This window comes from Rattus norvegicus, chromosome 17 (genome assembly GCF_021556685.1).
Source record: "Rattus norvegicus strain SHRSP/BbbUtx chromosome 17, alternate assembly SHRSP_T2T, whole genome shotgun sequence".
Lineage (NCBI taxonomy): Eukaryota > Metazoa > Chordata > Mammalia > Rodentia > Muridae > Rattus > Rattus norvegicus.
The window spans coordinates 8,493,301-8,519,286 of NC_141550.1; the positions used below are offsets into that span (position 1 = coordinate 8,493,301).

At 50.8% G+C, this 25,986-nt stretch overlaps 1 protein-coding gene across 14 annotated transcripts in view; it reads left to right on the forward strand.

The window, feature by feature from the left end:
* Macroh2a1 (macroH2A.1 histone) overlaps positions 1 to 25,986 on the forward strand; it is a 61,583-nt gene that overhangs the window by 12,128 nt on the left and 23,469 nt on the right. For 7 of the 14 annotated variants that reach the window (XR_015640741.1, XR_015640742.1, XR_015640739.1 and 4 more), the window contains exons 3-5: positions 18,282 to 18,388; positions 18,730 to 18,927; positions 25,431 to 25,541. Coding sequence is in view for 5 of the 14 variants with exons in the window: in XM_087590339.1 (XP_087446465.1) it covers positions 18,282 to 18,388; positions 18,730 to 18,927; positions 25,431 to 25,541 (416 nt within the window). In the remaining 9 variants the exon portion in view is untranslated. 14 annotated transcript variants of the gene reach the window in all.

A 25,986-nucleotide genomic window follows, 5' to 3' on the forward strand; every position in this document is an offset into this window, starting at 1 on the left:
ATTTATTATATATAAGTACACTGTAGCTGTCCTCAGATACACCAGAAGAGGGCATCGGATCTCTTTACAGATGGTTGTGAGCCACCATGTGGTTGCTGGGAATTGAACTCAGGACCTCTGGAAGAACAGTCGGGTGCTCTTACCCCGCTGAGCCATCTCTCCAGCCGGCAGCCCACAGTTGTCCATAACTCACGTGTCGGAGACCTGTTGCCTTCAAGGGCAGTGGGTGTGCTCATGTTGCACACACGTGCCGACAAAACACCCATGTACATAAAATAAAAATTAGTAACTCTCTCAAGAGTTAGAAAAGACATGGGACATTACCTCTGGTCCCCTGGAATTTCCGTCTTATTGAGGTGTGTGACATGTTAGTAGTGTAGTGTCTACAGCTGGAATCGGGGCCACTGTCAGCTCCCACCCCAGGCCTTATGTAAAGGGGAGAGACCAGTCTCCAGCAGGTTCAGACTCCTTTTTCTAATCCCCCACAAACAAACAAACAAACAAACAAACAAACAAGCCATACTAGTGTCGCTGAATTCCCAAAGCAAAGAAATTGGAGGTGTAGTGGATCCCAAGCTTATCACAGGTTTTCAAGAAATAACTATATGAGCCACGTGTGGTGGCGCGGGTGTGGTGGCGCGGGTGTGGTGGCGCGGGTGTGGTGCGGACCTGTAATTTCGGCACTGGAGGCAGAGGTATTACTGTGAGTTGGAGGCTAGCCTGGTCTGCATTATCACGTTCCAGGACAGCTAGGACTACACAGAGACCTTGTCGCTAAAAGGGAAAGAAACAAAGGAAGGGGAAGGAGAAATACCTATAAGAAAGCTTTGCTGTGACACAGTCAGGGACACCAAGCCCAGAAGAGTGACATCTGAGAGGGCTAAATCAAGAGACACAGTGTCACCTTAAAGAATGGACCACAGCTTGACATTGGTTCTCCAAGCTGGACCTAGGAAGACTCAGCCGCCCTCCAGGGAGAGCCTGTAATGTAGGTAGTGCTGCAGTGACTAACTGAGACAGTCACTTGGGAGGTTGTCTGCTCCTGCTGTGTGAGTCACTCCCACACCAATTTAGGGAGGGACCTACAGCCTCGTTCTTGCATGGTCAGACCACTTTCCTGTTTGTGTCAGACACCCTGTTATGTAATCTGGTTACATACCTGTTCTGTACTGAACTTTCTAGTCTGTGCCAAAATGAAATCCACCAGCAAAGGATACCATGCAGCTAAGCAGGATGGGACGTGTTGGCTACGAGCTCCCAGGATAAGCCCTCCCCACAGGATCACCGAGTCAAAGCTGGGCTGTTTACAAACCTACGGTCATAGTGTTATGTGGATCTTATAAGGCAGTGGCCTGTAACTTTTCCCTCTCACTTGGATCAAATCTATAAAATGTATAAAATGATGACGTCATCATCAGTATTTGCATATTACCAATCCCCTACTCTTTTGTTCTGCTTCCCAAGCACCCCCCCCCCCCACTACCAAGGCGCACACACATGCAACATTTCAAATATTGATGTTCCTCTCCCCCTCATCCCTGGCCAGAGAGCCTTCCCATGTCCTCTCCTGGTCGATGCTACAGTTGAGGTGCTTGACTAAGGTTTATTAAGTTTCCAGGGTAGCAGTGGAGAAGCAGTGTGTGTCTGTGTGTCATTGTCCCTCCCCCTGTGATCTGATGGCCTCCACCCAGCCTGAGTGAGGTTCAGCTCTTGGGCCTGGCTGCACTAAAACCCCAGGTACAACATGACCACTTGGTGTGCTTCTGCCAGCTGGTTTTGGCTGACAACACGCACGGTCCTCCTCACCCACGCACCTTTGGTGTCTCTCTCAGGCTCAATGTGGCATATCCCTGTCGGTCAGTGGGCCACCGTCAGCTCCCAGCCCATGCCTGAGTGAGGGGCGAGAGCAGTCTGCAGCAGCGGCCCTTGCTGTGCACATGTGCCTGTCACAGTTGTCACGTCTGATGACAAAGAATCCTGTGGATTCTGGAGATTACCTAGGCCAGGCCTGCAGTTAACCTGTCACTTTTCTTGAAAATGAATCCCAAGTCTCTCTTCTGCTTCCCTTTCTGGGACACCGCAGTGTGTCCTGAACTCACACAGCTAAAAATAGAGCGGAGAGAGGAAGACATTCGGTTGAGCTCTGCGATGCTCATAGGCCTTGGAATGCCTGCATCCCTTGACTGCATGATTCCTTGTGACCCCGTGTTCTTCAAAGGCAGCACCAACCTCATTGTCCTTAAAGCAGAAGTGAGAAGCCACAAGTTTAAAGGGTTGAGGGGGGGTGTTGTGAAGCACAGTGGCACTGGAGTGGCACCGTTCACTGTGCAGGGCCGTCTGGACGCATCTTTCCTTTTCTGACTCTGTGAGTACTGAACGTTTAGGAGGCCGAGGTTCTCTACCAACCAGAGGGTGAAGCTGGCACTGCAGCCTGGTGTGTGTAGCAAGGAGGCGTCCTGGTCTGCTTGTCACCAAGGTAGACTGTCAGTGGTCTCTGTTGGTGACACATTACAGTCTTACACAGTGAGCTGTCAGGTGACTAAAGAGATTAAGGAACCGTGACCACTGTGACCTGCCGGTCCTTCCGGCTCCCGAGGGGTGGATGACTCAGGGAGCTCTGAACAAGACTCTGTTCAGCACTACTTCCCTCACGGAGAGGTGTCAGCAGCCAACGGTTTCCTTTTGGGTATGCTCTGGGGTTAGAGGGAGGAGCCTGTTACCAAGGGTGGGCCTCACCCCACTTGTAGAGGTGCAGCAGGGCTGGAGACTGGCCTCTCCCCTGCACACGGGTCGGCGGTTGAGCTCGGGACTGAGTTCTGATAGTCCGCAGTCTGCCTGTCCTTTGTCCATCCTTATCGTTTAGGTTTCTTTGTGCATTTGCTTTGAGACAGGCTTTTGCCGTGCACCCCTGTCCTGGCCAGAACTCACTGTAGATGATGCCGGCTCAGAGATCTGCCTCTCCAGCGCTGGGATCAAAAGCATCTGACGCCACACCCAGCACTGCCATTCTCCTATTTTGAAGTCTGTAGCTGCGGGCCTCGTTGTTCCTGAAATGACTGAGATGAGGTAGAATAGGACTAAATCCTTAGGCCAGTAGCTTTGGCTTGTCCCCTGACTAGCGCATAGTAAATCCATTTAAACCAGCCACGTGGTTGGCAGTGTTCTGGGTGAACTCTCCTATGCCTCACTATTTCCCAGAGTCCTATCTGTCCCTGCAGGATGTCCCACCTTCTAGTCCTGCCTCAGCTCATTGGCCATAGACTTTTTATTGACAGGTGACGCTTCTATACATACAGCATGTAAAGATTCTCTCTACATTTCCATTTGGACGATGTGATGGTTTGTATCTGAGTGACCCAGGGAGTCGCACTATTAGGAGGTGTGTCACTGTGGGCGTGGGCTTTAAGACCCATCTTAGCAGCCTAGAAGCCAGTCTTCTTCTGTTTGCCTTCAGAACAAGGTGTAAACTCTTCAGCTCCTCCTGCACCATGCCTGCCTGGATGCTGCCATGCTCCCACCATGATGATAATGGACTAAACCTTTGAACCTGTAAGCCAACCCCAATTAAATGTTGTCCTTGTAAGAGTTGCTTTGGTCATGGTGTCTGTTCACAGCAGTAAAACCCTAACTAAGATTTCAAATAGAGGATCAAATTTCAAAGTGACAGATTTTTCTAACCCGGCTAGCTCCCAAATGCAAACAGGACCTATTGGTTTATTCAACAAGCTTTAAGCACAATAACTGAGCAGCTATTTTTGACATTCTGTGCTATGTAGCTAAGCCCCAGCCATAGGCTCTGGGTTACGTGTGGTTTGAATTTCCCTGTGGTTTGCTTTGTTTCGTGTGTGTCATGGTGAACTCCCTTGGCAACTCTTCCTCCTGCCTGATTTATTGGTGGCCTTCCCTTTTTTTCTCCACCTCGTGGCCCTTCTTTACTGGATGCTCACTTGCCTCGTGGCCAACCTCTTCTTCCTGCCTCTTTTCTTATGGAACCCTGGCTGGGATTGGAAGTCCAGCCTTTCTATCTCCTCTGCCCAGTCATTGACTGTTCAGCCTTTTATTAATCAATCAGAGATAATGGGGGAGCATTCTTGACACCACATTGATACTGAAGATTCCTCAATATTCAATGCCTGTGTCCAGACCGTAACTGGATCTCAGGGCACAGAAATCAGCATTTGAATACACAGAGCACAAGACCAACCTTCAACCGGCCTATGCCTGTCAGCTAGGGTAGCCTTAAGCTCAGAATCTTCCTGCCCCAGCGTGTCCAGTGCTGAGGTTGTAGGTGAGGCCTGCCATGCTCAGAGTGTTAGTCCTCTTGACAGCATCTGTCAGTCTTATCGATGTGGTTCTGGGGACTGACCCAGGCCATCACATGTGCTAGGCCACTGGGCTCCATCTCCAGCCCTGGACAGTGACTTTATAGGACAGAAAAACTATTTAATAAAGTCTAACATTGATCCCTTTCTCCCACAGATGAGCCCTGAGTGTGTTCACGTCACTCAGAGACATCTTAAGTTTTCTCCTACGTTAGCTTCTAGGAGCTCTGTGGGTTTCGTCCTTCAGAGTTAGATCTGAGGACTATTTTGAGTTAATTTTTTGCCTAGAGTATAAACATCTATGCTGAGACTTGAGTTTTTTGCGTATAGGTGTTCACACATTGTAGTGTGTATGCTGTTGAAAGCCTCTGCCTTATTGAGGACAAACCACAGTACCTAAAGCCTTTAGCATGGACGCTCACTGTGTCTTCATGGTGTCTCTTGGAAGGCCATCTGGGGCTTTCTATTTAGGTCGCCAGTGTCTGCCGAACAGACAAGTTCCACATTAAGGGTCTGTTTTCTTGGGCCGATAGGAGCGCCTAGCGTCTTGAAATCTGTTTCAGTTTCACAAAGCATGGCACAACCTCAGGGTATTTTCTCCATCTGGGACCTGTATCTGTTGCTGGTAAATACTCGCAGGTTGTTTGAAAACTTGACGATGGGATGGATGTCTCTGTCTCTCTCTGGAGCGCAGACTTAGCGTGTTTTAGTTTCACCCCACCTCCTGTCTGTCGGTCCTAACTGTTTTCCTCCGTTTTTTCTGCAGGGGTAAGTGTCCCCAGTCTTTCCACTGTTTTAGTTCTCAGTTACATACTATGATATGTAATCTGTGATTGACAGTAAATTCATGTTGTAATAAAAGGCATGCATGTGCTACAGGGATGTGGAGGCCGGAGGACTTCTGGGAACCAGTGTTCACCATCTGTGTTTTTGAGGCAGGGTCTCTCGTTTCTGCTGCTGACTGTGTACTCCAGGCTAGCTGGCCTGTAAGCTTCTGGGCGATTTCCTCTCTGCCTCCCATCTTCCTCAGGAGTTCCCATCACCTGTGGACTTTTCCTGTGGACCCTGGGGTTTGAATATGGGTCACCAGACCACGTAGAAAATGCTTTTGCGCCAAGTCATCTCCCGGCCTGGGCCACGGCATTGACCTTTCAGCTGTGGTGCTTCGAGTCCTCCTAAGCTCTGCTAGAGCTCTTACAGCAGTCGCCTTGTTTTTATTCAGTTATTTTAATACAACTTCTTGCTTTTACCCCATTTCCGACTATCATTACATCCAAATACACTTATGGCTGTTGTATATTTAAATAATAATATGAAGTAAGTCTTTAAAAATATTTAACTTCATGAATATGGGTGTTTTGCCTGTATGTGCATAGTCAGTGCCTGTGGAGGTTAGAAGGGGATGTCTGATCCCTTAGAACTGCAGTTACAGATGGTTGTGAGCCCCCTTGGGGTGCTGGGAACTGAACCCAAGGCCCTCCACAAGAGGACTTAACTACCGAGCCACTTCTCCAGCCCTCATATGGAAAGCCCCTGTTTAGAAGTGCAGCACACACGCTTACCCTATACTTGTTTATTTTGCGTGTGTTTGCGTGTGCATGTGTGTATACATGGGCATGCTTCTGTGCCTGGAGGTTCCCGAGACTGAACTCCGGTTATCTATCAGGCTCGGTGGCAAGTGCCTTTGATCTAGACATGGGTGTGTTCTGACACCGTTTGTCCGAGTATGCTATGCACCTAATGCATTTTGGGTATTTCCTAATCTGTCTCCTTTCTCATTCCTCTCCCACTTCTGCCGAGCTCCAGTCCAGCAGCTTCCCTCCTGACAGTCAAGCCTTTTTGTTTCTGTGCACCTCTGATGTTTATTAGGGTTGTCTGTGTGAGAATGGGTGGTTATTCACATCACTGAAGAAAATGCCTCTCCCTTCCCAGAAGGCCTTTTTTTTTTTTTTTTTTTTTTTTTTTAGGGTTTCATTTTTCATTTCCTTCTTTTGAAGAATTTGGAATTTACCTGGTGTGTGGTGTAGGAAAGATCACTGTAATGTTGTTTGATCCGGTAAGCTGGTCATTCCAGCACAATCAATCAAACATTCTATCTTTTCCCTTGTAGGGGGAAAAGGATTCCTTCTAGACCCCTTCTGTTTCATTGGCCTGTACTGTATTCCTATAAACTTCCCTTCCCTTCCCTATAATCATGCCCAGCAGTTTGCATTGCCTTGCCTTTTGGTGACTTTATTCCCAAGAGTAAAGAAACTGTTCCCATAGTACAGTCCCCGAGACAAAGAACATTCAGTAAGGCACAGCATCTCCCCACTCTTTGTCTACCCGTCTCTCCCTGGTTTTTTATAGACACATTTTGAAGTTTCTCTTTTCCTTTAGGAGTCCAGAATAAATCTAGAAAATGAAATGGAAAGATAAAGCAGTGTGCCAAGAGGATAGTGGCCACACATGGTGAAGCAGCAGGATAGGCTGCTTCCGTTGGGAGAACCCGAGGATCCTAAATCAGCCCGTAACCTCCTCAACCCCTTACCCAAGCCCAGTCTTCCTCAGGCAGGACTGTGAGGCAGGGCTTGGCAGACTCCTGGGCCCAGCCTGACCTGCTTTCCTCTGGGATGGCAGTCGTCTTCACTCTGCTGCACCGTATTGAGAGCCTGTGTTCTAATATATGAAACCAGGCCAGGGCCTTGGAGAACATCCTGTGTGTATGCCTGTCACACTCTGTGACCACACCAGTGCTTGGGCCCCTCACTCGGGATCCCGTCTGGAATGACCTATTTGTGAGAGACTCGCCAAGCGCACACACTGGGCGCTGGACTCAGATTTGAATAAGTGTTCCATGCTTCAGCCATGTCAGAGGCCACCTCGGAATCCAGTGCAGGACTGTGCCTTCCTCTCCTTCCCTCAGTCCCTCAGGAACACAGGTTGCTCCTAGTACATGGGCAGCCTGGTGTCCCTCTGCATCACAGCACAGGTCTTTACTGGAGGGGGAGGCCAGTCAGTTTGATGAGCTTCAGGAGGAGCTGGGCTGGACCCTGGAGTTTCAGGTGTACCAGAACTAGGATGCACTTGAGAGCAGCGGGTCACCCCTGTGTGTGAGGAGGGGCACTCGACAGGGCCGCTGCTGCTGGCAGACAGGCGTGATTTAGCAGGCTCTTTTAGCAGGCTCTCGTGGACTCCCTTCTCCTGCTGCCCCTAAAGGTCATCGAGGACTGTCAGCTACATCCACCGAGAGCAGCATAGTCTGCTCGGAGCCACCCAGCTGGTTGAGCCTTGCCGTGACTTTAAAGGGCCAAGACCTCTCTGTGTATCACCACCAGGAATTGCTTCTAAAAACTTATGGAGAGGAGAGGGAAGTAGGTGAGAATTCTGCATAATTGATCTCAAGATTTCCCACTGAAATTGCAAGAACACGGAGAAATGTTTACAGAACACTTGGTTCCTGTGTCTGGTAGGCCCAGAATTAAATACCATGAAAATAATATCAAGTTCCTCAGAGCTGTAGTGAGTTGCAGCAAGACCAACCAAAGGTGTTAACCTTAACCAGCCCTGTCTGTCTTTCCACCGCCCCCTTCCTGGTTTGCTACGTCCTTGGATTTGCCAGGCTGCCCCACCTCAGCCTGCTGCCCTGGCCAAAGTTCCTACCTTCCCTCTCTCCCTTTCTATCTTCTCTTCTGATCCAGCCCCTTCCTTACTAGGCAGTTGCATCTCCATTTAGTGACTGGAAAGGACGGGTTACCTGGTCCCCAGAGCCGCCTCCTTCAGCAGGGCTGTCTGTCTGTCTGTCTGTCTGTCTGCTCGCTCACACTGTGGTCTTCCAGCTGTTTGTTTGTTGGGCTGGTCTGGATCTTTACAGAAGTATGGCTCCTTACAGGGCTACCATTTCAGCTGGCAGAGCCACCTGGAAACTCAGTCCCTCTGCCTGTGGCTCATTGTTGCCTCTGTTAGATCCTGACTGATGTTCCCTGTAGTAGCTGATAGCTGGGATAGCCTTGGGTAAACATTTATCTGTCGTCTGCATAAATCTGGATACCACTGCTGAAAGTCAGTATCTCCACTTACTGAAAAGAAAAAAAACGAGGATGACTCACCCAAGGCAGCAACACTTTCCCCGCCCTCCAGCCCCTACCTCAGGACTCAGTGGCCTCTAGTACAGACTCAGAGCCTGGTCTGTGGTGATGTTTTGAGAGCATCAGGCAAGTGCTTTCGAGCATGGAGCAGTTTGTGTTTGTTGAGCCCTTATCTGTGCGTCAGGTACAGTGAGGTGTTTTACAGCGGGCACAGCTCACTGGATCCTCAAGTCACTTAATCAGCACAGAAACTCAGCTCCCCACAGAGGCTCTGCTGGGCTGGATCTGACCCAGAAGAACCACCAGTCCACCTTGCACTTCCTTGTTTGAAGCAGCCCCTTAGGAGGACTAGTGTGTGCCCAGTCTTTGTTCTTAGTGAAGCTGAAACCTGAGGGGACAAGCTCCAGAGCAGTCTCCTAGGAAACTGCCAGTGTGTGCCCAGGGCCTGTGTGGGCTGCAGACTGCGGGAAGTCCAGAGCATGAACAAGGGTGTGGCCAAGGAGGGGCAGTTGTGGGGTGGCCTGTGCTGGGCTTTCAGGAGGACCTGGCCTGTGCTGGCAGACTCAGAACAAGCACGTTGTGAGGGAGCATCTGTGCAGCCAGGAGCTTCAGGAGGAGCCCACAGGCCCAAGCAGGTGTGTCAGGCTGTGTTGCTCTGGAGTGCTGGGAAGTGGAGTGGAGGGTAAGAGACTCTGGACCAATATCCCTTCATTGGCCCCTCAAAGAAGGAGATGTAGAGTGCAGTTCCGGGTGTTGATAGAGCTTATGCAGATGCTTAGACAGTGGCCCCAGGGGCTGAGGTCCCTCTGCTACCTCTGTTACCTCTAGAAACACTGGGCTCTGGAGAGCGACCTAAAGTTCCTTGTGCTCACAGCCATGCTGTGAGAAGGCTGCACAGGCTGCGGTGAGCTCAGGCCGTGTCTAAGGCAAAAGCATGTGGTGTAGCACGCTTTGCACTCACTTGTTTAGATTTCTTCCCGTGTTTCCCTGGCCATGCTGCCTGTGTGAGTGTGTGTCAAAGCCACGGCCCTCACAGCAGTGCACAGTTTGCTGCTCTGTGCCTAGTTTCCCTCTAGGAGTCCATCTGGGGACTGGTGCCAAGCGGGGCATTTGAAATGAGCTTCCTCTTTATCTTATATTTGTTAAATCATTTCATTTCAGCAGACATCTGATTCTTCACTCTTCCTGCGCTGAATTAAGAACAAATGGCTGTGGCTTTCCATCCTAAAACAAACATGCGCACTAACCATCTCCTGTAAATTAACTGAGAGACCTTGAAAGTAAGCAGTTGGTGGTGCAGAGGGCCCTGACCAGCACCAGCCAAGGCTGGGCTGGACTGGCTTCCTTAGGCCACCTCCCTTTCCTCCTCCTCCTCCTCCTCCTCCTCCTCCTCCTCCTCCTCCTCCTCCTCCTCCTCCTCCTCCCCCTCCTCTTCTTCTTCCTCCTCCCTCTCCTCCTCCTCTTCCTCTTCCTCCTCCCTCTCCTCTTCCTCCTCCCTCTCCTCTTCCTCCTCCCTCTCCTCTTCCTCCTCCCTCTCCTCCTCCTCTTCCTCTTCCTCCTCCCTCTCCTCTTCCTCCTCCCTCTCCTCTTCCCCCTCCTCCTCCTCCTCCTCCTCCCCCTCCTCCTCTTCTTCCTCCTCCCTCTCCTCTTCCTCCTCCCTCTCCTCTTCCCCCTCTTCTTCCTCCTCCCCCTCTTCCTCCTCCTCTTCCTCCTCCTCCTCCTCGTTCTGTAGCCTCAGCAGCTGGCTCTGGTTCTCCCCTGCCATGGTGCCCCCTGCTGGGGTCAGAGGACCGTCCCAGCCCCCATCCCAAGGCCAAGCAGCCAGAAGGCCAGTGCGGCTGCCTGAGGGTACTGCATTCTGTCAAGGCAGGTCTGGCAGGACTGAGGTTAATGGAGTTCAAGTGCATTTTTCAAACATATGTGAGCTGTTAAGTGTAACAGCAGAGGGTGAACTGCCGAGGAGGAGACAGCAGGTTTTCTGTGGCGTTGCTCTTGCTTCTCGAGTACCTGTGTTCGCCCGTTATTCAGATGGAAGAATTCCTGGCGAGTATTCGAGGCTGTGCTGCCCCGCACCCCCCCCCCCCCCCCCCAGGCTGTTGTAGTAAGTAGTAGCTTGCATTACTGTGTTTTACTTAGTAATGCAGCCCTTACAAACCTCAGAGGTCACCACAATCCCTGTTTGATAGAATGGGAAACTGAGGCCTGGTGTTGTCTTGGCCACAGCAAGTAACAGGAGCTAGGGTTCAAGCCTCCGAGTGTGACAGACAGCGGACAGTGCCGCCTGTGGTGTGTTTGCACTCATGACTGCCACCCTTTGCCTCAGGCCAGCTGGAGGTGCTGGAAGCTCATGTGTGTGGAGGGCTTCCTGGCTGAGGAGCTGCTGGAGCATGGGGGCTGGCAGCGGGTTACAGTGAGGCGAGACTGGCCGGCAGTCCAAGTGCCTCTCCCCATTAGCATGCATGTCGAATATCTTTACTTTGACTGGTGCAAAGTGAGCGTCTAAATGGAATGAATTTTAGAGACCCCACGTTAGACTGTGATCCTGTCTTGTTTGTTGGTAGTCTTTGTGGCACTGGGCCAGATGCCACCTGGTTCATGGAGCTGAGGCCAGGGACTAGCTTGAGTGGCCTTGCAGGAAGCAGAAGAGTGGCTCACTCTTGAAGACTGCCCAATGCCTGTGTAGCCTTTACTCCATAGAATGCCCCAAGCCCAGGCCAGGGTAGGAGTAGACTCTGGGCTGGCTTCATGGTGGCAGAGCTTCAGCAAGGGGATGGCTCTGCTGGCTGTAGTCCTCCCTACCCCATCCCAAAGCTAGGCAGTCCAAATCCTGTGGTGGACATGACTGTAGACACTCCAGGCCGCGGCTGAGGGAACTGGAGGGGGCCAAGGTGTGGTCAGGACTCGGGAAGTCCTTAGCAGTCACCCTCCAGTCGGGGTTGATTGGGTTAAGGCCTTCTGAGACGGTGTCCGGGTTCTGAACTTAGTGAAGCCAGTGGAGGGACGAGGAATCAAAAGAAATACAATAAACAGATCCCCTGACATGTTGTTGGCTCTGTAGCAGATATCTGTATTCTCCATGGGATTGCGTGAACATTTGCTTCCTTTGATTCCTGATTGTCATTTTCAGTCTTTCTTTTGTCAGACGACGAGAGGCTTCAAACAGTTCCATAAAAGCCCCAGGTTCTTCTATTGCAAGGCTGTGTTTGTGGCTTGGCTCAACCTCACCACGTCACCTGTTAACTGTTAGAGTCTAATTCTGCAAGCCATGACTTCATCTCCCTGAAGGAAGGTCGACGAAATGCTTCCATGCCGGGAGTGGGTTCAGTCCAAGATGCTGTGTTGTGGGGAGGGGGATGGGTTAGGTTCTAAACCGCTGTGGTGTTGGGGCAGACTTGAGAAGTAGGGCTGTCAGGTTCTCTTGCTCAGCCAGCTGTCCTAGACAGGAGCGGCTGTCAAAGCATGTTGCTCTAAAACCATCAAGTTCAATGAGGCTGGGGGCTTTGGGCTCCGAGGAGACACGGCCACATCGCCAGTCCTGGCTACCACAAGCCAGGAGCCGGTTGGTCAGGAGAGCGGGATGCTTGTGTGTTTTACAAGTCAGATCTTAAAATAACATTCAAAGAGTAGCCACCCAGCTATCCAGCAGTGAGCCTCACACAGTGTTTCTGCCTGGGGAACTTTTACCGTATTTAGAATCCTCTCTGGAGCTGACCTCATGCACTGTGGGCCCCAATGAGGCCAGTGTTGGTCATCAGCCTGTTTCTATCCAAGAAGGAGAATCCTGAGCACTGGTGGGAGGGTTCCTCAGCTCCCAGCCCAGCCTTCCACGGTTTTTCACTTTCACGTTGTTGATGGAAACTTTCAGGTGTAGCTCCTAAATAGCCCTCTGAGGAGGGGTCCAGGGGCCAGGCCAGGCCCTGGAAATCATGGAGAAGTTTATAAATCGGGTGGTTTTGTGATTCTGTTTCTTGGAATTCCTTCAACTAGCCAGAGGCAAAACATTAGAGGTGCACAAAGACCTTCCCATGAGAAATGGAGGGAGAGGGGTTGGGGATTTAGCTCAGTGGTAGAGCCCTTGCCTAGCAAGCGCAAGGCCCTGGGTTCGGTCCCCAGCTCCGAAAAAAAAAAAAAAAAGAAAAAGAGAAATGGAGGGAGAGCAGGTCCCCTCCCATGTGGGATGGCATCAGTGCCAATGAGCTAGGGGCAGGGACAGAAGCTGGCTCTGGTTTAGCTTAGCAGGTGCCCCCTTGGTGGTGAGGCTTGGGCCTACCTCAGGGGTATGGGATGGGGTGCAGTGACCTGTTGCAGAAAGAATGTTAATATTAATGGGGGTTTTCTACTCTGCCTTTGATTCAGCTCCTAGATAAAAGACTAAACGATTTTTATATTTATATTAAGCCTTAATCAGCATGAGAGCTGGATAGATCTCTGCCCTCCGTGCTGTTATGTCTACTTCCCTATCAATAACCCGAGTTATGACTTGCCACGTTCCACTGGGCAGCTCTTACTCCAATTGGCCCGCCCTCGTGGCCATGTTTTCATGACTCACCTACCCCATGGCATCTTCTCCCCTCTCCACCTTCTCTCTTCCCTTGTGGTCTCTGCCCAGACCCCAAGGTGGGAACCCAAACCCTGCCTATCTCTCTTTTGCCCAGCTCTAGTTACATAGCATCACTTGTGTAGGCGAAGACTCTCTCATCCCTGGGGGCAACCAGGCCTTGGGAGCTAGTAGTCAGCATTACGACACATAGCAAAAGACAAACCTGTGCAGTGGCCCACCCTAGAGGGATGGGTGCAGTGGCCTCCATGGCCTGTGGGGTGCAGTGGCCTACAGGGGCTGTGGGTGCAGCATGGCCTCCATGGTTTTGCCATCCATGTCACTCACCCAGGTCACATTTTGAGGTGCAGACCTCAGGTCCTCCCTGCTGGGATGCATGCCGTATATCCTGCCACAGTCTCAAAGCAGCCGTCCTTTCCCATGTCCCACTTAGGAAGGCCATTGTGCCCCGAAAAGCAAACAGGAACAGCTCTGTCATGGCTGGCAGTTCATATCTGCCCTTCTCCCTGCAGCAGGCAGCGCTCTCCTGGCCAGGAAGGCCCTTACTTTATTGCTGTCCCTAAAACGGGGCTGTGGATGAAGGGGCAGAGGGTATTACTGCTGCTCGGCATGGGCGACGTGTGCTGCAGCCCCTGCTGTCGCAGCCGTCAGCATGTGCGCTTCGTCTTTCTCAACTTGTAAAATGCCAGGCCCTCTGCTCACTGCCGTGCAGAGGCACACTGGGGTGTGGGGCATGCTTCCTGTAAAAGGTGTGTCTTTGAGGTGCTCAGTCTTGGATGTCCCCTGATGACAGTGTTACTATGGTTTCTGTCCATCTGGAAACACATGAGCGTAAACAAGATACAGGGCTCGCTCAGTGAGCTGGAGTCTCTCCACGCCCCTCCTCACCGCTGTAATGGATACAGCTCCTGCTTCCTGCAGAGTCTGGGGCCCCCCTGGTAGGGGCCTAGGCCTGGACATTCCTCTAGGCTTGTGCGTGTTGCTGGGCTTTGTAGAAAGGAAGCCTTGGGCTTCAGCGCCTTGATGCAGAAGGTGAGAGAGTGGCACCCTCACCCTGCTCCTTCCCTCGCACTCCCGTTCCCAGACCTGCACACCTACTCCACTGCTCACGCCACTCTGCGTGGCTCCAGGCTGCCATCTCTGAATCAAAGCTGCATTGGCATTACACAAGGAGTCCTTGAAATGTCCCAAGGGAAAACTAAGTTCATTGAAGCTGGAGCCACAACTCTAGAACCCGAGGTGGAGGCTAAAGAAACCTGGAAGGCGTCCTCGGGGTCTTTGGGGGCCTTTGTGCTCCTTGACCTCTACCTGTGTTTGTTTTCTTCTGGGGCACTGTGTGCTTTCTCTCCGTTTCTCTCATCTTGCCTTCCCACCCATGTCTGTGCCTACACCATTCAGACTTTGACTTACATCTCTCTCAGCCCACCTCTGCCTGGGAGCCTTCTGCTCACGGCCCTGCAAGGAGGGGAAACAGACTTCTTCAGAAACTGCCCCCACGTGATTAGTTGTCAGGGGGTGGGCTTAAGGACTTGGTTTGACAGTCCACCTGCATGTACTGTGTTGCTAACAAGGAACAGGTAAGGTATTCTTAGCACACTAGGGTCAGCCGACTCTAACCCCCAGCCACTGTCTATATACTCTGGCTCTGGATACCGATGGCTCCTCCTTCCCTATAGCCTCGGAAAGGGGGTAAAGGCTGAAGAGGGGAAGAACACTTTTAAAAATGGGCTACACAGCTCCATGGTGCCACAGGCCACTCTTATGCCTCCTTAGGTGCTAAGTTCCAGCCCTGGCCTGCTCTGGAGGGCTCCTCCCCCTGCCTTTTAAGCTCTCTTGGGGCCTCAGGACCTGCTTTGCTAACCTTTGGACTGTGGCAGGACAGTAGCCTTGCACATGTGCTACCTACACCCCCAAGCACAGGGGCCCGAGGGTCTGCCGGAGCAGAAGCAAGCATTTCTACATCCGGGGGCACCACAGGTACCTTCGTCACTTAACAGAGGGCCCAGGAGCGGTCGTAGGGACCCTTCAGGAGAGCAAGCCCCTCAGTACTGAGAGACTATGTTGTCCAGAGGTTGTGGGGGGTGGGGGACAGCTAAGGTGGGAAGGTCCAGCCCTTCCTCCAGCTAGTGCCCTAGGTACTGGCTATTTTCCCTGCCTTTCTCGTGGCTCTCGTGGGCAAGAAGCCCAGGTGTGGTCCTCTCTAAAGCTCTGGCCTATGCAGCCTTATGTTGAACTCCCTTCCTGCTGGTAAGACAGGGACCTCAGTGCCTCTGTGTCCCTTCTCAAACATGGGGTTGTTCATCTCTGTGTGAGGACTGAGCAGGATTTCCTGGATATAGGGACGACAACCCGCCATTCCCAGTGCACCTGGTTGCCCCTTGCCCTGTCTCACTGCTGCTGTGAAGGTGTCTTTACGCATAGGCAGCAGGTTTTGCATGGGGCTCAGTTGTTATGGGGCTCAGTTGTTAATATTAAACATATGCATGCCACCTCAAGTATGGTGGTGCCTGCGCTGCTGTCCCTCTCAGGAGACTGAAGCAGGAGACTCCAGGTTTGAGGCTACCCAGGCTGCCTAGTAAGTCAGACCTAAGTGAGACCTGCATCAAAGCAGGCCCAGTAGACAAGCATTAGTTAGTATTAATTAGTATTGTAAGCGTCAGGCTTTGTTTTCATGCAGCTACCTGCTGAAGTTTGGTCTGTTGCTATGTGTTGTGATGCTAAATACTGGCCCCTGGGGCACACCAGGTGACGCTCTGTAACCTTGCTCCTTAATGTAAACCTATGTATCCATTCAATAAAGATGCCTGCAGCCTGTAGCTGGGCAGAAGGGAGGTGGGCGGGGCTCCGGTCACCAGACTTGCAGTTTGAGCAAGAGCAGAGGAGAGAGGAAGACTCCATGGGGTAGGTGGGTCATGAGACCTTGGCCATGAGGGCTGGCCAGTTGGGTAGGACCAGCCCAGAAGGAACATGGCAAGTTAATTCTTGGTTATTGACAGGGAAGTAGACAAAGTAGCACAGAGGGTTGATGTCTCTCTGCCCAGCTCTAGTGCTTTTAAGACGTCTTACAGATATAAAGGTTTGTGTCTTTTATTTGGGAACTAAATGATGAAACGTGGAGTAGAAACCCCCGAATGATGTCTACCACAATAGCGACTTGTTCCAGGTTATTCCAGGACGTATCCAGGCGCCGGCAGTCAGGGCATCTAGAGCATACAGCGTAACTCGAGTGTTAGAGTGTCATGCAGAAGGCCAGGCCTGAGTGTCCCAGAAGTGGTACAGAGGGACGTTGTAGGCCGGATGGTGGCATGGGCAGACCCATAGCATGGGCAGCAGACATCTGAAACAGCGTGCACATGCCATGAAGACAGTGAGGAGGGGTGAGATGGGCCGGTTGCCAGGCGAACTGGGTTGCCAAGAAGGGAGGGATCTCCTGCCAGAGAGGACTCCTCAGCGTCATGGATGATGGTGTTAGGGCTTTCACGTTGTCCCACGAGGCTGCGTCCCAGGCGGGAGAATAGACCATAAAGCACCATTCGCAGGTTGGACGCAGTTTCCCAGCCTTGTTTTTTCCTTCTCATGATTTTTGTTTTGAAGAAACTTTGGACACACAGAATGCTGGAAAAGCCTCTCGCTCGCTCTTTGTTCTTCGCTGCTCTCCCCCTCTTCCCTGCCCCTTTTCTCTACCCCCACTGCCCTTCCCTCCATGTGCCCATGGCCGGCCTCCTTTCCTCTCCTCTCCTCTTCTTCTCTCATTAAACCTCCCCACGTAGGAAAAAAAAAAGCTGAAAAAAATTTATTCTTTTTTTGTCAGTAATTTCTTTTTACTTTTTTATGTGCACTGGTGTCTTGCTTGCATGCACATCTGTGTGAGGGGATTGGATTGCCTACAACTGGAGGTACAGACGGTTGTGAGCTGCCATGTGAGTGCTGGGAATTGAACCCAAATCCTCTGGAAGAGAATCTAGTTCTCTTCACCACTGGGCTGTCTCTCCAGCCCGTATTATATTATTCTTAGTCAAGACATGGTCTATATACTCCAAGGCACGGCGTGCTCTCCGAGGAGATTAACTTGGTTAATGTGTCTGCCCTTCATACGCCTGTGTTTAGGTTTGGAGAACATTTAAAGTCCACGCTAGCGATTGGGAAATACATAGTATTATGAGCTGTGGTTACCTCTCTGCGCTCATCACTAAAATTCCCCTAGACTGGAACTGCTTCTTCGTATCGTTTGACTGTCACTTCCTCTCCCCCGCCCTCGCCCGCCACCTCTGGTGATCACTCTCTCTTGTTGACTCCTTTGGATCTGGCATGTTAGTAAGTTCACAGAGTGTGTATTTATCTTTCTGTGCCTGGCTTACTTCATTTAGACAAGTCACCTGAGGTCTCTAGAGTTGAGGCCCGTTCATGTTACAAAGGGCAGGGTTTCTTTGGCAGAGGAACTCTGACGGCGTGCAGATTTAACGGTACCTACCGCATTTGCCGTGTTCACTGTACTGCAAGACTGTGTCAGTCTGCTCCGTTCCTGAGTACCTTAGCGTGAATCCCCAACCCTTCGTTTTCATTTTATGTGTATGAGTACAAGCAGAGGCCAGAGGCTGGTGTCAGAGGCTCTGGAACTGAGTTAGACGTGGCTCTTTGCTGCTGAGCGGTCTCCAGCCACAGCACAAGAATATTCCCTTCAGAGTGGCCATGCTGCCATCCAGCTTAGGGAAGATTCTTACAGTGTGACTCTCGCTCAGGCCTCTTGTCTCCGGAAGGCCTTTGGAGGATTCGGTTAACCACACATACAGTAGTTGGTTCTGTCTCTAGCTTTTTAGAGCCTGCACTATTCCCACCCTCCTGTTTTACTGTGACACTGACTGCGTGAGCCTCGTCACGGCTTCCTGATTTCAGATCCCGCCGTGCACACGTTCTTCTTTGAGTCAAGCATCAAAGGTTTCTCAAACACCGTTCATATCAAGTCCCTTCCCCTTGAGTTCTGCCGACGGGGGATGCATTACAGAAGGGCAGGCCTGGTGTCCTTCTGGACACTGCAGGTGCATGCAGTGGGCCATGTCCAAGTGGCCCTCACAGGTGGCTCTGTCTGGGAATTGGGAGCCAGAGCTGGGTTTAGATCTTAGTCTGCCCACTTGCCCAGTGCCCTCTGCTGCTCCCCGTTCCTCCTAACCTCTGTTTCAAAGCAGCAGGGGGAACCTTTAAATCCCACCCAACCTTTCTATTACATCTCTGCCCCAGTGGCTGCCCCAGAGGCACAGCTTACAGAAGTACGTGGGGATGTGGCATATGAGCTCTCAGGTGCCCGGAAATGACTGCATGCTTCTATCTGCCCTGCAGCTGAGATCCTGGAGCTGGCCGGCAATGCAGCGAGAGACAACAAGAAGGGGCGGGTCACGCCGCGGCACATCCTGTTAGCAGTGGCCAATGATGAGGAGCTAAACCAGGTACGGGGCTCTCCAGCCTGTCCCCAGACATGCTAGCACATACTCAAACCACCCAGGAGAGGCTGTGGTGACTGGCAAGACCCCGAGCAGATTCCTGCCTTTGGGGACTTCACTGAAAGTAGGACAGGGAGGTGACGTGGGCACTTTGCTCCTAGAAGGAATGATAGCGTAAGTTCACCAAGTGAGGACTCAGGATTTGAGCATCCTTGTAGCTGCCACAGAGTCAGAGCTGTAGCGGCCTGGAGCGGACGCCTGTGAGCAGGGCTGACCTTTTGAACCAGGCAGGGCACCATGGAGCAGGCTGTCTGGCTCACCACCTGCAACTTTGGTTTTCCTGCAAGCTGCTAAAAGGAGTCACCATAGCCAGTGGGGGCGTGTTGCCGAACATCCATCCTGAGTTGCTAGCGAAGAAACGAGGATCCAAGGGAAAATTGGAAGCCATCATCACGCCTCCACCAGCCAAAAAGGCCAAGTCTCCATCCCAGAAGAAGCCAGTGGCTAAGAAAACAGGAGGCAAGAAAGGGGCCCGGAAGTCTAAGGTATGGGGTCTGGCAGGGATGTATAGGATGGGGTAAATGAGTTCACAGGGGACCCCTCGGCCCTTCTCATACTGATCGCTGGTGGCAGAACTGGCTGAGGAAGATGTGGGAGTCGAGAATGTCTCATGGGACCCGGGCTCAGTTGGAAGACTGGACATGGGCATGGGTAGTGACTTCCAGGGAGCAGCTAGAGGTGGCTGCCAGCCCGCCATACCCACCCTGCACCTGGTCTCCCACAGAGATGCACGGGTCCATGGAAAGGTTTTCTCCTGCCAGGGATCACCAGTAATGCAGTCCTCAGAGGGGCTGCACATGCCTCGGTGCTGAGCTCTGCAGTCTCATTGTGTTGCCATGGCTACACAGCAGGAGCGCTGCAGACAGCTGTCTTTCAGGACGCTTGCTTCAGTCCAGAAAGCACTGTCCTCTGTGGAGAGTCACTGTGACGGGGAAGGGCAAAACAGTGCCCATCTGTTGACATTGTTTTGGGGCTTGTGTTAGCTGAGGAGAAGGCGCTGTGTCTCTTCACTCACACTCATGAGTGCAAACAACACTGCTCTGAAATAAAAATCTGAGTGAATACTTAGAATTGTTCCCCACTCTTGGAAAAGAGAAGTCTGACCTTGAAGAGCAGCCAATATTTCAAGATACTAGAAAGCATTCTCCTGAAGTCCAGGAGGGAGGGGGGTGGTAGGGGGGCATGGCGGTAGGACAGGCAGGGATGGGACTTCAGAGAGTGGTCCTTACTCATTTCTGCTCACTATAAAGTGAGCAGACTGGAAGGCTCCCTGCCCTCTCCCAATATTTGTAATGGGGAGGGCAGCAGGACAGAGGAAGCAGGACAAGTCCCAGGGTACTTGCTTTGGAATGATAGGAGAAACACAGAGAAGCCAAGTCTCTTCTTCCTTGGAAATGACCCCGGGGTGGGGTGTGTCTGGCTGCCCATAGGGAGGTCCTGGTGTTAGGCGCTAGCACTAGCAGGGTAGAGCCATGTTTCAGGCTTGGCCCTTACCCTGGCTGCACTCAAGCCTGCACTCAAGTCATCTGAACATCTTAGATGTCAGTGCCTGCAGCAAACCTGGCTGAGCCTTCTTCCCCCGCCCGGCCTTAGTCTTCTCTTGTAGTTTCTGCCTGGTGACTTCCTGACCTATCTAGCTTACCTAATGCTTCTTTAAGGAGTGAGAGAGAGTGCATGTATGAGTATGAAAGAGAGACAGGAGAGAGAGAGAGAGAGAGAGAGAGAGAGAGAGAGACAGACAGACAGACAGACAGACAGAGACAGAGACACAGAGAGAGTGGTGAGAGAGAGAGAGAGGGAGGGGGGGTATGTGTGTATGGTATCTATTTGTGTGTCCCTCCAGCCCCTAGTAGCTATGTTTCTAATAACCATATGTCAGTAATCACTCAAACATTCAACTTTTCTCCTGATTACAAAAGCAGGGAGCCTGTGAGGTGGTCTGTTTTTCTTCTACACAATAAAACACTTTGTCTGCTTACTGTACCAGTATTTGGCTAACATTAAACCCTGTCAGGGGGAAGCTGAAATTGGAACCGTGAACAGCTAATTTTCAAAACATTTGTTTAATGTAAATTGTGGTGTCAGCTCCCAGAAACAGTGGAGGCCCTGGCATTTCCATGTTTCATGGAACGTTCGGAAAATCACCTTTCCAGGGGCATGCGCAGAGCGCCCCACCTCAGGGACGTGCTAAAACACTTGGCTGAGAGGGAGTTGGTATTTTTCAAGTGTCAACACTGGAAGTCCAAATCATAATTTCCTCTCGCAATTCTATATAATTTGAAGGTTTTGAAAATGTCCAGTGTGACAGCTGAGTCAGCTGCCGGGGGCAGTCAGAGGGTACAGAGAGCCTCCTGCGCTCAAGGCCAGGGCTCTGGCTCTGCCCTAGGCTCTTCCTACTTGGGTGGCCTCAGGCGAGTCTGCCCCCCTCTCTGCCTTGGTCTGCCCCAGCCCATAAAATGACAGAGCCTGTTCCAAATCTACAAGCCAGTGACTCTGGGCATATTGCATAATGTACTTTTGTATAAGTAATGTGTGTACGTTTGGCAGGCAAGAACAAGTATGCAGGAAAAAGTGCTGCTCCTCTCACAGTCTGTCATGCATTAATAACGTGCTTTTCAGAAAGTCTGTGTATATAAAAACATGTATGTATGGAAACCCTTCCTATCCTACACATATAAAGCCAGAAAGCTGAGTTGACCATCCAGCCAGAGCTCAGAAAGAGCTAGGAATGTGAGCTCCTTCGGCAGGAAGTCTCAGCCACTGGAGACACTCTAGGCCTGGGTTAGATTGAATGGCGGCTAGAAGCTTCCAGGATTAGGCCTGGGTTAGATTGAATGGCGGCTAGAAGCTTCAAGGACTAGGCCTGGGGAAGCAGACGGAAGCAGTGAATGAGCCTCGGAGACGGCAGTTAGATCAGGTGAATTAAAGCTGCTTTTACACATATCACATATTCAGTCTACCATCATAGCTAGCAAAATTACAGTTATGAAATAGCCACAAAATAATTTTATGGCTGGGGGGTCACAACATGAGGAACTGTATTTAAAAGTTTCAGCATTAGAAGACTATATAAAGAGATATCAAAGGAAGGCATTGTTTCTTAATGAGGAATTGCCACCCAGCAGTCTGCTGCCTTTTATTGATGGCTAGGAGCTGAGGCAGAGGTGAACTTGGTCGGTGGGGCCCCCTCCCATCCTTTTCAACACGGAGTTCAACACTGGAGTCTTCAATGTGACTCCAGGTTGACTTTGACCTAGGCTTTTTCAAAATAGCCCTGCACATGTCTAACATTCGACACGTTTGCATTTACATGAAGTGTAAGACTCTAAAAATCTTAGTTATTTGAGTTAGATGGGGTTCCTTAGCGGTATCTCCCACGCTTAGATCAGAAAAGCCCACTGCCTGTGTCAGCACACTGAAAGGAAAGGCACTGTTTTTCCAGGACAGTAGGAAGGGAAGCGATTGCAGATGGCAGGCTTCACTGGAACACAGTTGCGATCAGAAAGCAGTTGCTGCTTGTGTGCAGGGTATTGGGGCTGACCTGAAGTTTCCCGGGGCTTCTGCTGCTTTGAGAAGGCTTGGGTTCTCTGCAGAGAAAAAGGTTCCTTCTTGGTGCAGAACTCGGCTGATTTCTCTTGTTCAATCAGGAGTTCTCTAGCCTCAGGCCCATATTCCAGTGAGGAATCTAAGGAAAGGCAAGCAGTTTTCAGTTGGCCCAGGTCACACAGCTGGTGGAGCCAGGATTCTGCTTCTTGACAAGAGTCCTCCTGATGGTGGAGGACTTCCCCTGCAAAGCCTTACCCTGCAGGGTGAGTGAGGCCATAGTGCTAACCAATCACTGCTGAAAATCAAGAGCCTCCCAGCCTAAGGCTCAGGTCACGCCAGTGACTGCCGGCTTGCATGGGGAGTGGGAGCTAGAACGCCTCTCCACAGGGACAAGCTGTGCCATCTGATTCTGACCCCACTGGGGAGATCCCTGCATCCCATCGTTGGCCGTAGACTAGCACTTCCCCTTAGGACTGAGAGGGGCAGTGGTGTGGCTTACATACTTCCTGGAAGAATTTTCAAAAAGCTTTGCAGCATAAACATCTAAAGTCTGATGCTTTTCTTTTCTTTTCTTTTCTCTTCTTTTCTTTTTTTTTTTTTTTCCTTTTTTTCAGAGTTGGGGATCGAACCCAGGGCCTTGAGCTTGCTAGGCAAGCGCTCTATCACTGAGCTAAATCCCCAACCCCAGTCTGATGCTTTTCATAAGCAATTTAAGGATGTTTCGGTGTGCTCCATATATTTATCATTTATAAAATTTTGTCAGGTTTTATGAATCCAGTAAAAATAGACAAAGCAGTTTACTGACATTGGAAAACTTACATGTTTTATTTCCCTCCTTTCATTTACAGAACTTAATTCTAACATAATACTTTAAAAGTGTGTGTGTGTGTGTGTGTGTGTGTGTGTGTGTGTGTGTGTGTGTGTGTGTGTGTATGCGCGCGCGCGCTCGAGCATTCAAGTACGAAGTCAGAAAACAACCTCTTGGATTCATTTCTCTCCCTACACTTTTACGTGGGTCCTGGGGATTATGCCCAAGCCACCAGACTTACATGGCTTGTGCCTTTACCTGCTGAACCATTCCACTGGCCTCACGCAGTGTCTCATCTTTATGCCCACTGTTTTCATGACTTTGTAGCAGGGCACTGTATTTCAGTTCACTTGAAATATTTCTTGTGACTTTATACTATATGATATACATGTTCCCAGATTGGATAGTTGATAATATACATTTACTCAAACCAGCAAATGCATTCCAAGTTTAGTAACTATTACAGAAAAAAGTACATTTTATTAGAAAAGTATCTTGTGGTGGAATGAATGATTTCCTCGTTCATTGATTCATGGATCCTAAGATGTATGAATTGCTGTGTTGAGACAAAGGTCAGTGTCCTATCCTAGGGCAGAAGCTATTAATATTTGGGAAGTCTTGCTGCCTAGAAAGACAGAGGAGAGCAGAAAGGTTTGTTACAGCAGCAACAGTGTATCCTCTCTGTTCCAGGATGGTGGTCAGGTTAGCAGTCTCCCATCAGTGTGTTCTGAGAAACCTTTTAGAATGGGCTTAGACTTACAATGAGTTACAAAGACCGCATGGAGCTCTCGAGCGCCCACCACTCACCAGGTCTGCTTTCCTGTGGTTAACGGGCCATGCTCACCAGTGAGTAGCAGCTGACATTAGCGTATTGCCATCAACCAAGAACTCTCTGTCAGTGTGCTTCTCAGTGGTCTCCAGCTGCTAACTCAGTGGTTTCTTCAGTTTTGTTGAGAGTAGAAGTCTGAAAACCGCAAACTTATGAATGGCTTTGTCAGTCTTCATTCCCAGAATGAAGTGTATCCCAAGCTTGTGCTTCCCATGCAGGTCTTGATTATGCCTGGCTCTCTTCTTCTGTCAGGTCAGATAAATGCAAGTATGGAGACAGCAAATCCGTGAGACTGAATACTGTTGTTGCTGCCCAGTGCTCTCCCTCATAAGCACTTTGTCTTCTCTCAGAAGCTTGGAGCTTTGAGTGTAGCTTACTTAGTTTACAGAAGGCGTCCGCTATGCCATTGCCAAAAACACTGCTCACTGCCAAAGCAGTCAGCAAAGTGACATGGTTTTCCAGGGCCAGGAAGGTTGCTCACACCACCTCTGTGGATTTGGATCCTACATTCATACCTGGACAGGACGTGGGCCTTGCCTTGAGCTCGCTGTCTGACGCCGTCCTAAGGAGTGCAGCCCCATCTGAAATGCCCGCTCTCCCACTGTACAGGCAGGCATTGGCCTCGGTGCTGGGCCTCAGCTACACTCTCAGGAGCCATGCATTCTGATAATCTGGAGAAAAGGAAAAGAAAAAGATGAACCACCTGAAGTCCCACCATTCCCACTGTCCTCAACCTGTCGAACATCTAAATGTCGGAAATCCACGTGCAAGCCAAATGACATTTCTATTAGTTTCCCCCGTAAAGTATGCAAACACGTATGTGGCCCCAGCGCCATGCAAACACACATGTGGCCCCAGTGCCATGCAGAACCATATGTGTCCCCAGCGCCATGCAAACACACATGTGGCCCCAGTGCCATGCAGAACCATATGTGTCCCCAGTGCCATGCAAACACACATGTGGCCCCCAGCACCATGCAGAACCATATGTGTCCCCAGTGCCATGCAGAACCATATGTGTCCCCAGTGCCATGCAGAACCATATGTGGCCCCAGTGCCATGCATCCTTCTTACCAGTTACTTAGGCAGTGGAAGGGGAGTTGTGAAGGGGACCAGGGGTCAAGGACGCACACCAGAGGCTGAGCTGAGGGTTTGTAACTCTAGGAAGTTCCTCCGGACACCAGGGTGCATGTGTTTTGGTCTGAAGGATGCTGGGGATGTGATAAAGTAGAGGAGCATCCTCCATGGCCTCTACTGTGAACTGTAGGGAAGAAAATGGGAAAGGGCTCCGTGTGGTCAGCCACAGAGGTCTGCCTTCTCCTTCTGTTTGTTAAGGTAGAAGCTCGCACTGTAGCTCAAGCTGAGAGCTCACTGATGGGTGCAGCCTGGCTTAAACTAGTAGTTCTCCTGCCTCAGCCCTCCGAGCACTGGATTACAGGAGTGTGCACTTGAGTACACTTGAGTTACACACAAAGATCTGAAAAGGCGAAATACCTAAAAACCATTAGTGACAAGATGTTACTCTGAATTTATGAAGTGATTCTATTTGAAATTATTAAAAATTTAGGTTTTACTTTTAAGGTTTTTCTCCACATTATAAGTAATAGAAATATAATTTAAATTGTTTTCTTAAAACACCGGACTCTCGAAATAAGTCACAGCCCCCACTGTGGGACATGCAGTGGCTTTGTTTCCTGTGGCCTCTGAGTTGGTAGTGGGTGAGACCTGGGGCTGTCTCTCTGCTAAGAAGGAATTGTGTGGCCCCTGCCTGCTGGTCTATGTTCTAACTCTTTGCTTTGTGCAAGAAGAAGCAGGGAGAAGTCAGCAAGGCAGCCAGCGCAGACAGTACAACGGAGGGCGCGCCTACAGACGGCTTTACTGTCCTCTCTACCAAGAGCCTCTTCCTCGGCCAGAAGGTAGGCATATGCAGCGCAGTCTGCTCCAGGGCCCCGAGGGCCGGGGGGCAGGGGAGGGGGGAGCTGAGGTTCCTGGGTGTCACTCAGCTCAGTAGACAGAACAGCTCCAGGGTGGCTTTGGAGGTGACCCCAGGCAGGGATGAATGCAGAAAGGATCAACAAGCAGGGTCTGGGGATTCTGCCAGGGTCCAGGAAGGGGAGTGCACGCAGACCAGAAGCTCCCACTGGGGGCCGGTACCCTTGAGCTCAGCTAGGGAAGGAGGTGCTTGTGAGGAGTGGGCTGCTCATCAGGTAGTGTGGGCTGTGCAGGGGGAAGGATCTAGCTGGTCCTGGTGGGCACTGCTCCTGATTCGGGGAGCCGGGTTGTTCTTAGACCAACTAACAGGTATAGAGGGTTCGCCACTGAGCCACCAGGCAACTCCTCGAGCCAGTTGCTTGTTTTAAC